We start from the raw sequence: 12,555 nt of genomic DNA, 5'->3' as shown, positions 1-12,555 counted from the left end.
TGGGTGTGTGGGTCTGCAGTGGGGCTTGGTCTGGGGGCTTTAACCACCCTGGCCGCAGGGTGTCCCTTGTCCCTGCGCCGGACATGTCGCAACTCCCCGATAACAGTGGCTATAAAGTGGTCACGGGGCCAGCCACGGCCGCAGCAGCCGGACAGGGCAGGGGCCAGCGGCGAGTGGGTGAGCCAGGGCGCTGGGGGTCGCGGGGGGCTGCAGCCATGGGGGGGACTGACTGGGCTCTGCCCTTCTCCCATCTCCACAGACATTCCTAAAACCGCCACCATGCCCTGGGTTCTGCTCTTCCTCCCGCTCCTCCTCCTCGGCCATGCCATCGCCGTGTCCGACGTCACCCCCGGGCCAGCCGCCAGCGACCGGGCAGTGCTGGCAGAGCTGGTGGGGCTGATGGAGCCCATCCTGCCGCGGGCACCGAGGGTCCCATGCCGGACTCTGCTCCCTGACTCTCTGCCCGGCTTCTCCCGGCTGCCACCACTGCCCCGTGGCCTTGCCCGAGCTGCCATGGCCCTGGCGCTGCACGGGGCCGGCTGTGCCCCCCAGGCCGAGGCCGAGGCGCTGGAGCTGGCTCGGGAGCTGGGGATCCCCACGGCCGCGGCGCTGCTGCGGGGACTGGCGCGGCTACCGGGCGCTCCGGCCCCCCGGCCCCTGGCCCTGCTGCTCCTCAGCCTGGCACAGCCGGGGGGCTCTGCCTGTGTGGATCCTGCCCAGCTCCGGACCCCCACGCCGCCCTCAGGCCAGGAGGACCATGGATTCCCGAGGGTCCGGCCGTGCCGAGGTGCTGTCCGACGCCGGCGGGAGTACGAGGACGCCTGCCGCCCACCGGGGGAGCAGGAAGCCCACCAGGTGCTGGAGTGGGTGCCGGGCGTCAGCATCTTCTACAACCTGGGCACCAGCGTCTACTTCGCCTTCCAGGGCTGCAAGGAAACTGCATCTGCACGGGCGCTGGAGGCCGCCGAGGACCTGGGCTATGCCGGGCTGGCCGCGCTCACGGGGGGCCTGGGGGGCCCTGTGGCCATGGGGGTGCAGATGGGGCTGCAGCCGGGGGTCAAGGCTGGCGTGCGGGCACTCTTTCGGTACTTCACCTCGGCCGGGGAGCCCTCGCCGGTGCCCACTGCCCACAGCGGCCCCGTGGTCATCGTCTGAATAAAGACCACGTGTGGCAGCCAGCCCCGGGTCGCTGTTTGGGGGGGCTGGGGGCGGATCGATGTGGGGTCACTCTGCCCTGGGGCACCAAGACCTTGGCCACGTGGTGGCCTGAGCCACGTGGTGGCAGCTGGGCTGGGCCTGTCCCTGTCCCCATGGCCTGTCCCTGCCCCTGTAGCCTCAGCCCCGTCCCCACAGCCAGTCCATCCCAGACACTGCCTTGTCCCTGTCCCCATGGCTCTATTCCCCTGGCCTGTCCCTGTCTGCATAGCTCTGCTCCTGTCCCCGTGGCTGTTCCCTCCCCCTGGCTCTGTCCCCACCACTCTGTCCCTGTCCCTACAGCCTGTCCTTATGCCCATGGCTGTTCCCATGCCCCTGGCTCTGTCCCCAGGGCTCTACCTCTGTCCTCCCTGTCCCAATGGCTCTATCCCTGTCCTCACGGCCTGTCCTTGTCCCCGTGGCCCGTCCCGGACCCCCACTCCTTGTCCCTGTCTCTCGCCCATTCCGGGCCGCTGCCATCGCTCCATACCCGCTCCGCCTGACCACGCCCCTAACCACGCCCCCACATCTAGCCCCGCCCACAGATCGTGACGTAAAATTGGGGAAATGGGTAACCGCTGAAAGCGGCTGCTCATTGGGGCGTGGCCTCGGAGGAGCGCTCCACCAATCACTGCGCAGATAGGGGAGGGGGCGTGGCACCTCTACAGCGCTCCGCCAATCAGCGCGTAGAGCTAAGGAGGGGGCGTGGCCATCCCGCCTTCCTGCTCCGGTGGCGGCCGAGGTGGGTCCGGGGTCCCGGGGGGCCACCGGGGGGTCCCGGGGGACACCCAGTGGGTTCTGGGGCACGTGGGAGGGGGCACAGACAGGGGGTCCCGGTTGGGGCACACAAGGGGTCCCTTGGAGGGCTGTCCCGCTGGGGCGGGGGCTGTTTAAGGGCAGCCATCCCGCCGGGAAAGACATTTTGGGTACCCGGGGGTTCAATGGGGGCCCGGGCTAGGGGGACATCTGGGGAGGGGTCTGGGGTTCTGCATGGGGGGTGCTGGGGGTCCTCGTGATGGGGGTTATGTGTGTGTGCCTCCCGCCCCGGGTGGGGAACCCACCGCGGCTCACTCCCTGCTCCCTCTGCGGGACGCGCCTGCCAGCCCGCGACCACCCGAGCAGGAGCAGGGGGACCCCCGGGACCACCTAGGACCGAGCAGGAGCAGAGGGACCCCCGGGAGCAGGCAAGGCTGAGGGGGAGCAGAGGGACCCCCGGGACACCTGTGCTGCAGGCAGGTACGTGCGGAGCAGAGGTGCCCAGCTGGGCACCTAGGTGTTCCGCGTCCTCTGGTCCTCCTGTGGTCGGGGGCTCCTCGGGACGCCCCTGACCCTCTGTCCCCCCAGCATGGCGCAGTGGCAGGAGGTGCAGAGCTTGGCCAACACTTACCTGGAGCAGGTGCACCAGCTGTACGCGTGCTCGGCGCTGCCCATGGCCGTGCGGCAGTGCTTGGCCGCCTGGATCGAGGGCCAGAACTGGTAACGGGGGGAGAAAACCGGGGCTGGGGGTGGCACCGGGGGCTGCACTGGGGGCTGCCCGTGAGCTGAGCCGAACTGCCGCAGGCGCCAGGCGGCAGAGCCGCTCTCTTCCCATGCCCGGATGCTGTTCCACTCCTTACTGGTGCTCCTGGGAGAGAGTCTGGGCAGCCTGGGCTCGAGCCACGAGGATTTCATGCTGAAGCACAACCTGCGCAAGGCCCACCGAGACCTCCAGGTGGGCGTTGGGGTTGGGGCAGGGGGCTGAAGCGGGGTGGTCTCTACACCCCACTGACCCCCCGACACCTCCGCAGGCCGAGTTCGAGGAGAACCCGGAGAGATTCGCCAACCTGGTGGCCAACCTGCTGCAGGAGGAGCGGCGGATCCTGCGCCAGGGGCAGGCAGGGGGACAGGTAGGGCAGGGGTGTCCTGTCCCTGTCCCCATCCCTGCCCCGCGGGGTCCCACAGCCGCTGCCTCACACCCTTTGTCTCCCTAGGGAAGTTCAGCCCCCGTGCCCAGCCCAGCCCCGGAGAGTGGCCGGGAGCAGCAGATCCAGCGGCGCTTGACCGAGTTCCACACAGCCCTGCAGGTAGCAGACCCCCCAGACCCCTGCCGAGCCCCCCGGGGGGCTGTCTGGCCGCCCCTGACCCCTCTGTGCCCGCAGGAGGCTGACCGTGCCTTCAGGCACATGGAGGACTTGCAGGACACCTTCGACTTCTGCTACAAGGTGCACTACCAGCCAGGTGAGCCCCAGCTGGGGGATGGCACTGCCCTGCGCCCCCCCGAGCCCCCTCGACCCCCTGACCCCTCTGCCCTGTTCACAGGTGAGGAGAGGAGCACAGACCCCGAGTACATCCGGCAGCTCCAAGCCCTGCAGGCCAAACTGCAGAACCTGGACCGGCAGCGGCGGGTGAGGGGGGGTCGGGGTGGTCGGGTGGGGTTTGGGGGGGCCGTGACCACCCTGAGCCCCCTACTCAGACCCACATCTCCCCCCAGGTGGTGCTGGCTCAGATGCAGCAGCTCCTGGGGCGCAGCGAGACCCTGCGGGAGCTGCTGCAGCAGGAGTTGGGGAGCTGGCAGGAGAGACAGAGGCGCCTGTGCCTGGGGGGCTCTGCTGACACCAACCTGCGCCCGCTGGAGACCTGGTAATGCCAGGGTGGCTGGGGGACTGGGGGGGCTACAACCGAGCCCCTCTGAGCCCCCTGGCACCCCCAGGTTCACGGAGCTGGGCCAGGGGCTGTTCCAGCTGCGGCAGCTGCTGCGATTGCTGAACGACCTGCAGCAAAAGGTGACCTACGACAGGGACCCGCTGGTGGCAGAGACCCCCCTGCTGGAGCAGCGGCTGCAGGAGCAGCTCACACACCTGCTGAAGAGGTGTGGGATGGGATAGGAACGGCTGGAGCTGGTTTAGGGTGGAGATCAGGGAAAGGTTTTCCCCCAGAGGGTGTAAGGCACTGAACAGGTTCCCCAGGGAATGGTCAAAGGCTGTGAGAGCTCCAGGAGTGTTTGGACAATGCTTTCAGGGATGCACAGGGTGGGATTTTGGGGTGTCTGTGCAGGACCTGGAGCTGGGATCAATGATCCTGATGAGTCCCTTGCAGCTCAGGATATTCCATAATTCAAGATAATTCCATAATTCATAATTCCATAATTTAATTCAGGGAGCATGTGGGCAATGTTATCAGGTGTTGGGATTTTGGGAAAGTTTTGTGGTGTCCTGTGCCAGGCCAGGAGCTGAACTTTGGTCCTTGTGGGCCTCTTCCTACTCAGGGTATTCCATAATTCAAAGAGCTCAGGGAGTGTTTGAACAATGCTCTTAGGTGTTGGGATTTAGGGACTTTTTGGGGGGAACTTTTGGGGTGTCCTGTGCAGGGCCAGGAATGGGGCTTTGATCCCTGCAGGTTTCTTCCAACTCAGGATATTCCATAGTTCCAGAGGTCAGGGAGCAGTTGGACAGCTTTCAGGTGTTGGGATTTTGGGACTGTGGAGGTTTGTGGTTGTCCTGTGCCAGGCCAAAAATCAGACTTTAATAATCCCACCTGATCCCCTCCAACTCAAAACATTCTGTGATTTTAAGATGTGTGGGCAGCACGGGGAGGGACCAGAAGTGTTGGGGGGTCCCAGGGCAGTCCTGACCCCTCCTTTTCCCCAGTGCCTTCGTGGTGGAGCAGCAGCCCAGCACCCCGAACCCCATGAAGCGCCCGCTCGTGCTCCGCACCGCCAGCAAGTTCTCGTCCCGCGCCCGCCTGCTGGTGCGGCTGCACGACCGCAACCACCGCATGGAGGCCAAGATCCACATCGACAGGTGGGACCCCCACCCCGAGACCCCCTGCCCGCCCACCTGCGGGGGTCCTGCTGCCCCTGACAACGCCTGGTCTCTTGCAGGGAGCCGCCCAACATCAAAGGGTGAGAGCTGGGAGAGCACTGGAGGAGGCAGCGGGGTTGGGACCTCACCCTGAGCATCCTGACTCCCCATCCCTGACCCCTGAGGGGTATCCTGATCCCCACCTGCAATCCAGGGGGGTCCCGACCCCCATCTGCATCCCCCAGGGGTCCTAATACCCCAGCCACAGCCCCTGGTGGGGGTCAGGGCTGTGTCCTCCTGGGGGTCCCGACCCCCACCCACCTCCAGTCTCTGCCCCGCAGGTTCCGCAGGTTCAACATCCTCACATCGAGCAGCAAAACGCTCCTGGCCGGGGACAGTCCCCAGGAGGGGCTGGTCTGCGACTTCCAGTACCTCGTAGGGATCCCCCCAGACCCCCAGGTCACCCCCCAGGGCAGGGAGCAGGGTGAGGACCCTGCCCAGCCCTGGCCCCCACCCTGGGCTGACTCTGCCATCCCCACAGACACTGAAGGAGCAGAAGGACAGCAGGGCTGGCAAAGGCAAAGGTGGCAGTGGGGAGGTGAGTGCGGGGCTGGGGGCTGGGGGGGCGCGGGGAGTCATGTCTGGGCAGTGACAACAGTGTCACCTCCTCGCAGGGTCCCCTGGTCGTGACAGAGGAGCTGCACCTCATCACCTTCACACTGGCCTACGCCTACTGCGGGCTGGAGCTGGAGCTGGAGGTGAGGCTTGGGTGTCCTGGGGAGCTTGGGGAGGCCAGGGGGGCTGGGGACAGCCAGCCTGACCTCTGTCCCCTCCTCAGACCACCACGCTGCCCTTCGTTATCATCTCCCACAACAACCAGTTCTCCAGCGCCTGGGCCTCCATCCTCTGGTTCAACATGCTCAGCTCTGACCCCAAGGCGAGCAGGACACCCCTGGCCCTGTGCCACCCCCAGCCCTGCCATCCCCTGCCTCGTGTCCCCCTGTTCTGGTCCTTGTCCCTTGCCCAGTCTCCATCATGGTGGCCTGCCCCTGGTCCCTGATTATCCCCTGTGCCCTCTCCCTGTCCCCTGGGCCCAGTCCCCTGCCCTGCTTATTGTCCTTGTCCTTGGTCCTTGTTCCTTGTTCCATCCCCATCCCCTGCTTTGATGGGTGTCCTTGTTCCCTGCCACGTGTCCCCATTCCCATGTCCCTGTCCCTTGGTCCCTGTCCCATCCCTGTCCCCTGCCCTGGTGCCTGTCCCCATCCCTTGAACTCCATCCCCTGCCGCTTACCCCCATCCCCATGTCCCTGTCCTGTCCCTTAGTCCCTGTCCTGTACCTCAATTCCTGTCCCATCCTCTGGTCCCTGTCCCATCCTTGTCCCTTGCCCTGGTGCATGTCCCCATCCCCTGCCCATGTCCCCCGTCCCCTGCCACGTGTCCCTGGTCCCTGTCTCATCCCCATCCCCCAGACACCACCCCCTGCCATGTGTCCCCATCCCCTGGTCCCTGTCCTGTCCCTTGATCCCTGTCCCATCCCCTGGTTTCTGTGTCATCCCTATCCCCTGCCCATGTTCCCCCCTCCCCTACCCGTGTCCCCCAGTCCCCTCCCCATGTCCCTGTCCCTGCTCACCCCATGTCCCTCTGTGTCCCCCATGTCCCTCAGGCCCAGCAGTTCTTCTCGTCACCACCACCAGCCCCATGGCCCCGGCTGGCCGAGGTGCTGAGCTGGCAGTTCGAGAGCGTGGCTGAGGAAGGCCTCAGCAGGAACCACCTGCTCATGCTGGCAGAGAAGCTCTTGGGTGAGGCCAGGACCTCGGGGGGACATGGGGGTGACATGGGGGGACACAAGGGGTACAAGGCTGCACTGCCCTCCTCACCCTGTTCTCGCCTCACAGGCTCGAAGCCATCACCAGACAGCACCGTGGCCTGGCCCAAGTTCTCCAAGGTGAGTAGGGCCTGTCCCCTCTGTCCCCAAGCCCCATGACCCTGTTTCCCCTGTCTCCCCATGGCCCTGTCCCTCTTGTCCCCCAATGGCCCTGTCCCCTCATGGCCCTGTCCCCCAGTCCCCTCATGGCCCTGTCCTTCTCATCCCCCAATGGCTCTGTCCCCCACTGGCCCTGTCCCCTCATGGTCCTGTCCCCCAGTCCCCCTGTGGCTCTGGCCTGTCATCTCCCATGGCCCTGTCCCCTCATGGCTCCATCCCAGCTGTCCCCTTATGGCCCTGTCCCTCTGTGTCTCTGTCCCCTCATGGCCCTGTCCTTCTCATCCCCCAATGGCTCTTGACCCTGTCCCCTCTTGTCCCCCAAGGGCCCTGTCCCCTCAGGGCCCTGTCCCATCATCCCCTCCATGGCCCTGTCCCCCCATGGCCCTGTCCCCCCATGGCCCTGTCCCTCAGTCCCCCTGTGGCCCTGTCCTGTCATCCCCTCAAGGCCCTGTTTCACCTGTCCCTCCCATGGCACCACCCCACTGTGGCCTTGTCCCCTATCCCCCCATGGTCTGTTCCCCATGGCCCTTTCCCCCTGTGCCCCAATGGCCCTGTCCCCCTGTGTCCCCCAATGTCCCCATCTCCTCTCCCACTCTCTCCCACAGGATGGACCTGCTGGCTTCTCCTTCTGGGCCTGGCTGGACGGGATCCTGGGGCTGCTCCAGGAGCACCTCAAGCAGCTCTGGAAGGACGGGTAGGAGCAGAGCTGGGGGGCTGGGGAGGGCTCTGGGTGTCCCCACAGCTGACAGTGCCACCCTCAGACTCATCCTGGGCTTCGTGAGCCGCAAACAAGAGAGGAAACTGCTCAAATCCAAGCGGACGGGGACATTCCTGCTCCGCTTCAGCGAGAGCGTCCTCGGCGGGGTCACCTTCACCTGGGTGGAGCATCATGGCACAGGTGAGTGACCTTTCCACGAGCCGGGGGTGCAGCCCCTCACCCCCCTGCTGACCCCCTGGCTGTGCCCCCCGCAGGATCCCCCTCCTTCCACACCGTGGATCCCTACAAGGCCTCGGAGCTGGCGTCGCTGGCGCTGCCCGAAATCATCCGCTACTACCGGATGATGGACGAGGAGAACGTTCCTGAGAGTCCCCTGCAGTTCCTGTACCCCGACACCGAGCGGGACAAGGCTTTCGGGCCCTACTACAGCCAGAAACAAGAGGGTACGGCATGGCGTGGCCTGGCATGGCACAGCCTGGCATGGCATGGCACCTGACTGCCCTCTTTGTCCCCAGAAAACCTGACTGAGTCCAACAAATACCTGAACCGGCGCCTCATCCGCGTGTCCTCCAGGTGAGGGGCTGTGGGGACACCTGGGTCCCTCCCCTCTGTGACCCCGTGGGAAGTGGGGGTCCCCTGACCCCGATCCTGTCTGTCCCTCCAGGCAGCCAAATATGGGGCAAGTGGAAGAGCAGCTGGTGGTTGCCATGGAAAACCTGGAGACGCTGCAGCTGCAGTCTGGAGGGCAGGGGACACAGCAGACTGGTGGCCTGGAATTGTCACAGCCCCTGAGCTCAGGGACACCGCAGGTCACCCCTGGGAATTTGGTGACTCCTCAGGGGGTGGCAAATAGTCTGGAGACAGCACAGGTGGTAGTCACGAGCCCAGGGCCACTGCAGGTCACCTCTGGGAACCTGGGGACAGCACAGGTGATGGTCACCAGCCCAGGGACGCTGCAGGTCACCTCTGGGAACCTGGGGACAGCACAGGTGATAGACATGAGCCCAGGGCCACTGCAGGTCACCTCTGGGAACCTGGGGACACCACAGGTGATGGTCACGAGCCCAGGGACCCTGCAGCCCACGGGCCTGGGGACACTGCAACCAGGGTCCCACAGCCTGGAGCCACCACAGGTGGGATCAGGGGTCCCCGACATCCAGGGGACAGTGCAGGTGGCACCAGGGGCTGTGGGGACACCGCAGGCGGTGGCTGTGGACACGGCAATGCTGCAGCCACTGCCGGGAGCTGTGGGGCCACTGCAGGTCCCCGAGGAGCAGGGGACACTGCCACCAGAGCTGAGGAACCTGGAGCTGCTGCCCGGGAGTCAGGACATGCAGGAGCTGCTGGAGGGGCTGGACTCGGGCTCGGTGACACTGGAGACGCTGGAAGCAGTGGATCTGATGCCTGACACGGTGGATCTGATGCCTGACACGGTGGACACCTTAGAATGGAGGTTCCAGCTGAGCCCCGGTGAGTCTTGAGGCTGTGGTGGGGACAGAGGTGTCCCCTCGGTGCTGATCTGTCCCCTCGGCACTGACCTGTCCCCACCCCAGGCAGTGCCGCGCTCCTGGATCGCCACGACCCATTCCTGCCGCAGCCCGAGGACTCAGCCCTGCCCACCGTGACCTCCCTCTTCGCCTCCACCGACTTCCCTCCTCTCCACATCGACGCCAGCGACTTCCAGTGATTCCCCCCAGCCCCTTTCTTGTAAATAACCCCCTTCCCACCCCCACTGACCGCACTGCCCCTCGTGGGAACCGCTGGCTCGTTTCCATCAAAGCTTTATTAGAAACTCATAAATACCCGAGATAAATAGAGAACGTGGCACATAAATAACCCCTCGGGAGAGGGGGAATAAATAGGGGGGTGGTCCGGAGGCCTGGGGGGTCAGCGGGCGCTGTGGTTGAAGACACGGCTCATGACGGCGGCGAAGGAGCGCAGTCGTTTCAGTGCCAGGTGCCTCTGGAGTGGCTGTGCCCACACCTTGGTGGGGGGCATGTGGTGCCGGGGGGGGCGGCCGCGCCCCTCCTGAGGGTGGGGACAGCACGGTCAGGGGGGCCGAGGGGCACCTGTGTCCCCGGCGTGGTGGGGACGGGCTCCCCCGGCCTCCCGCCAGCCCCCAGACCCTCACCTGGACGTGGTCCAGCAGCTCCTCCATGGTGGTCTCCAGCTGGGGCTGGGGCTGGTCCTGGAAGATGTCGGAGCCCAGCAGGTCCCAGTAGTGCTGGAGAGCCTGGCGGATCCGGTGCAGGCAGCGCTGTGGGGAGTGGGGGTGAGATGGGGGGGCTGGAACCCCACCGGGACCCCCCAGCACCCTTGGGAGCCACAGGTGCATCCCTCAGCATCCCTGGGACCCCTCTGGGACTTCCAAGCACATCCTCTGTATTTCTGGGAGACCCAGACACCCCTAGGACCCCCGGGCACCCTTGGGAACCGCAGGTGCATCCCTCAGCATCCCTGGGACCCCTCTGGGACTTCCAGGCACGTCCCTCAGTATTGCTGGGACCACCAGACACCCCTGGGACCCCCAAGGCACATCTTCAGCATCCCTGGGAACGCCAGGTTCATCCCACAACATCCCCGGGAGCCCTGGGCACCCCTAGAAGTTCAGTGCATCCATCAGCATCCCTTGGAGCCCTGGGCACATCCCATAGCACTCCTGGGACTCTTCTGGGATCCCCAGGTACATTCCTCAGCATCCCTTTAAACCCGGACATCCCTGGGACCCCCAGACACATCTCCGGGACCACCAGACACCCTCAGCATGTCTGTGATCCCCGAGCACACCTGGGATGTCCAAGCGAATCCCTCAGCATCCCTGGGATCCCCAGATCCCCCTGAACCCCGCAGGACCCCCCGACTTTCCCCCAGCCCCCCGCGGCCCCCGGTACCGTGTGGTTGGTCTCCAGTGCGAGGGGGTCACAGGCGTCGCTGCAGCGGATGCGGGGGGGCCAGTTCTGGGGGTCCTCCTCCATCAGCTGCATCCCCTCCTGGAGCAGGGAGTCCGTGGGGTTCCCATGTGTCCCGGGAGACCCCCTCGGTCCATCCCCACTTCCTTCCCCCACCCCCGGTACCCTCCGGTGCCCCAAGCCGAGCCCCCCGCGCTCACCAGCACCGGGTGCGACTCATTCACGGCCGCCAGCAGCCGCGACAGCTCCCGGGAGAGGATCCTGCAGGCGGCCCAGTCGGGGCGGCGGGCCGGAGCCGGTGCCGGTGCTGGTGCCGCGGGGGGCGGCAGCAGCAGAGGGAGGCAGAGGAAGAGGCAGAAGTGACGGAGAAGAGCCATCGCAGGTCAGTGACTCCACCGGCGCCGCCACCGGGCTCTTATGGGGCGGCGGCAGGTGGGGAATCCCGGGGCAGGTGGCTCCCGCCCCGCCGTTACTGCGAAATCGCCGCCTCCCCCGAAAGCAGAACCGATACCGGGCCGGGGTCCCCGGGTTGCGCCCCGCCGCGCCGGGACGGGACGGGATGAGATGGGACAGGCAGGAAAACCCGGGGCAGTTCCTGGCGGCTCCGCGCCCAGCGGGATGGGAGGGAGCGGCACGGGCACCGGGACCCCCCCGGTGCACCTGGGCTGCCCCGGCGAGCGCACCGGGGAGCCCGCGGCGGTGTCACCTCGGTGGATCCCCCGCGCGTCCCCTCCCGTGTGCCCCTATGCTCAATCCGGTGTTCCCCGCCTGTCCCCCCGGACATCATCCGGCGGCTCCCGGGGCTCGGGGGTCCCGGCGGGGCTCCCCCCGCCGCGCCCCCTGGACCGCCGCGGTCCGGACCGGGACGTGCAGCCCGCTGCTCCGCAATCCCGGCGGCCCCGACGGGGCGGCTCCGGCGCTTCCCGCTCTCGCCCGGCGGGGCTGCCCCTGGCCTTCCCCGGGCACCGGGCGCCCCGCGGGCACCGGCGCCGTGTCTGACTCTGGGTTTGGGACGGGGGGGAGCAGGGCGGGGACACTGAGGGGCGTTTGGGACACTGTGGGACCCTGTGGGGCACTGTGGGTCCCCGTGGGACACCGAGGGACACTGAGGGATTCCGTGGGACACTGAGAGACCCCGCGGGACACTGAGGGATCCCTTGGGACCCCGTGGGACACTAAGGGACCCCGCGGGACACTGTGGGATGCTAGGGGAGTGCAAGGGACACTGTAAGGCATTTGAGACACGGTGGGACACAATGGGGTGCCAGGGGACCCTGTGGGACATTGTGGGGCACCAGTGGATACTGTGGGATGCCAGGGACATTGTGGGATATTTGAGACACAGTGAGTCCCCGTGGGACATTGTGGGACCCTGTGGGACACCAGTGGACACGGTGGGATACCAGGAGGCTGCGTCGGACCCTGTGGGGCATTTGGGGACACTTTGGGATCCTGTGGGGTGCCAGGGGGCACTGTGGGACCCCATGGGACCCCAATGGACGCTGTGAAATGCCAGGGGTCTGTGTGGGTCACTGGGACATTTAGGGACATTTTGGGACCCCGTGGGACATTGTGGGACACCGCGGGACCCTTCGGGATCCCTTGGGACATTGAGATATCCCATGGGACACTGTGGGACCCCGTGGGACACTGGTGCACGCTGTAGGATGCCAGACGAGAGCAAGGGACACTGTAGGGCACTTGGGGACACTTTGGGACCCCACTGGGTGCCAAGCGACACTTTGGGACGGCGTGGGGTACCGGGGGACCCCATGGGACCCTGTGGGACACTGCGGGACCTCATGGGACCCCAGTGGAATGCCAAAGGACTGCGTGGCACACCGCGGGACATTTGGGGACACTTCGGGGTCCCGCGGAGGTGCCAGAGGAAGCTGCGCGACACCCGTGGGTGCTGCGGGACGCCAGGGGCTGCTCTGTGACACCGGCGGGATCCCGTAGGGTGTCCGGGGA

General features: G+C 66.3%; 3 protein-coding genes across 5 annotated transcripts; 2 read left to right on the top strand and 1 right to left on the bottom strand.

The window, feature by feature from the left end:
* The first annotated feature begins 60 nt into the window (after nucleotides 1-60).
* Nucleotides 61-1,178, top strand: APOF (apolipoprotein F). The gene is made up of 2 exons (XM_085041029.1): nucleotides 61-177; nucleotides 260-1,178. The coding sequence occupies exons 1-2, from the start codon at nucleotides 84-86 to the stop codon at nucleotides 1,153-1,155; spliced, it is 990 nt and encodes a 329-aa protein (XP_084897155.1). The 5' UTR covers nucleotides 61-83; the 3' UTR covers nucleotides 1,156-1,178.
* A 591-nt stretch (nucleotides 1,179-1,769) lies between these two features.
* STAT2 (signal transducer and activator of transcription 2) lies at nucleotides 1,770-9,495 on the top strand. Of its 3 annotated transcripts, none has more exons than XM_085040953.1 (24): nucleotides 1,770-1,936; nucleotides 2,298-2,430; nucleotides 2,539-2,670; nucleotides 2,755-2,905; nucleotides 2,982-3,080; nucleotides 3,165-3,257; nucleotides 3,333-3,411; nucleotides 3,493-3,578; nucleotides 3,665-3,813; nucleotides 3,884-4,042; nucleotides 4,821-4,973; nucleotides 5,054-5,074; nucleotides 5,315-5,408; nucleotides 5,515-5,571; nucleotides 5,648-5,731; nucleotides 5,812-5,910; nucleotides 6,637-6,772; nucleotides 6,869-6,918; nucleotides 7,563-7,651; nucleotides 7,719-7,855; nucleotides 7,930-8,118; nucleotides 8,191-8,248; nucleotides 8,340-9,145; nucleotides 9,229-9,495. In XM_085040953.1, exons 3-24 carry the CDS (start codon nucleotides 2,540-2,542, stop codon nucleotides 9,360-9,362), a joined length of 3,054 nt encoding a protein of 1,017 aa, XP_084897079.1. In that variant the 5' UTR covers nucleotides 1,770-1,936; nucleotides 2,298-2,430; nucleotide 2,539; the 3' UTR covers nucleotides 9,363-9,495. The 3 variants fall into 3 exon arrangements, with proteins under 3 accessions (XP_084897079.1, XP_084897080.1, XP_084897081.1); XM_085040954.1 differs by lacking the exon at nucleotides 1,770-1,936 and adding an exon at nucleotides 1,962-1,985; XM_085040955.1 differs by lacking the exon at nucleotides 1,770-1,936 and having other exon boundaries at nucleotides 2,026-2,430; nucleotides 8,340-8,868; nucleotides 8,929-9,145.
* Nucleotides 9,441-12,381, bottom strand: IL23A (interleukin 23 subunit alpha). The gene is made up of 4 exons (XM_085041062.1): nucleotides 10,785-12,381; nucleotides 10,567-10,665; nucleotides 9,807-9,932; nucleotides 9,441-9,703 (listed from the first exon to the last, which is right to left on the bottom strand). The coding sequence occupies exons 1-4, from the start codon at nucleotides 10,959-10,961 to the stop codon at nucleotides 9,563-9,565; spliced, it is 543 nt and encodes a 180-aa protein (XP_084897188.1). The 5' UTR covers nucleotides 10,962-12,381; the 3' UTR covers nucleotides 9,441-9,562.
* Between the last annotated feature and the right edge of the window lie 174 nt (nucleotides 12,382-12,555).

This window comes from Lichenostomus cassidix, chromosome 29, assembly GCF_008360975.1.
Source record: "Lichenostomus cassidix isolate B80296 chromosome 29, HeHo_3.0, whole genome shotgun sequence".
Classification (NCBI taxonomy): domain Eukaryota; kingdom Metazoa; phylum Chordata; class Aves; order Passeriformes; family Meliphagidae; genus Lichenostomus; species Lichenostomus cassidix.
This window is presented reverse-complemented; position numbering and strand designations above follow the sequence as displayed.

Coding starts and splice junctions, on each gene's coding strand:
- APOF (XM_085041029.1), top strand. CDS start 84: ATGTCGCAACTCCCCGATAACAGTGGCTATAAAGTGGTCACGGGGCCA. Junction 178..259: donor CAGGGGCCAGCGGCGAGTGG/GTGAGCCAGGGC, acceptor CCATCTCCACAG/ACATTCCTAAAACCGCCACC.
- STAT2 (XM_085040953.1), top strand. CDS start 2,540: ATGGCGCAGTGGCAGGAGGTGCAGAGCTTGGCCAACACTTACCTGGAG. Junction 3,814..3,883: donor CTGCGCCCGCTGGAGACCTG/GTAATGCCAGGG, acceptor TGGCACCCCCAG/GTTCACGGAGCTGGGCCAGG. Junction 6,773..6,868: donor GCTGGCAGAGAAGCTCTTGG/GTGAGGCCAGGA, acceptor CTCGCCTCACAG/GCTCGAAGCCATCACCAGAC.
- IL23A (XM_085041062.1), bottom strand. CDS start 10,961: ATGGCTCTTCTCCGTCACTTCTGCCTCTTCCTCTGCCTCCCTCTGCTG. Junction 10,666..10,784: donor ATGAGTCGCACCCGGTGCTG/GTGAGCGCGGGG, acceptor TCCCTGCTCCAG/GAGGGGATGCAGCTGATGGA. Junction 9,704..9,806: donor AGCTGCTGGACCACGTCCAG/GTGAGGGTCTGG, acceptor CCCCACCCTCAG/GAGGGGCGCGGCCGCCCCCC.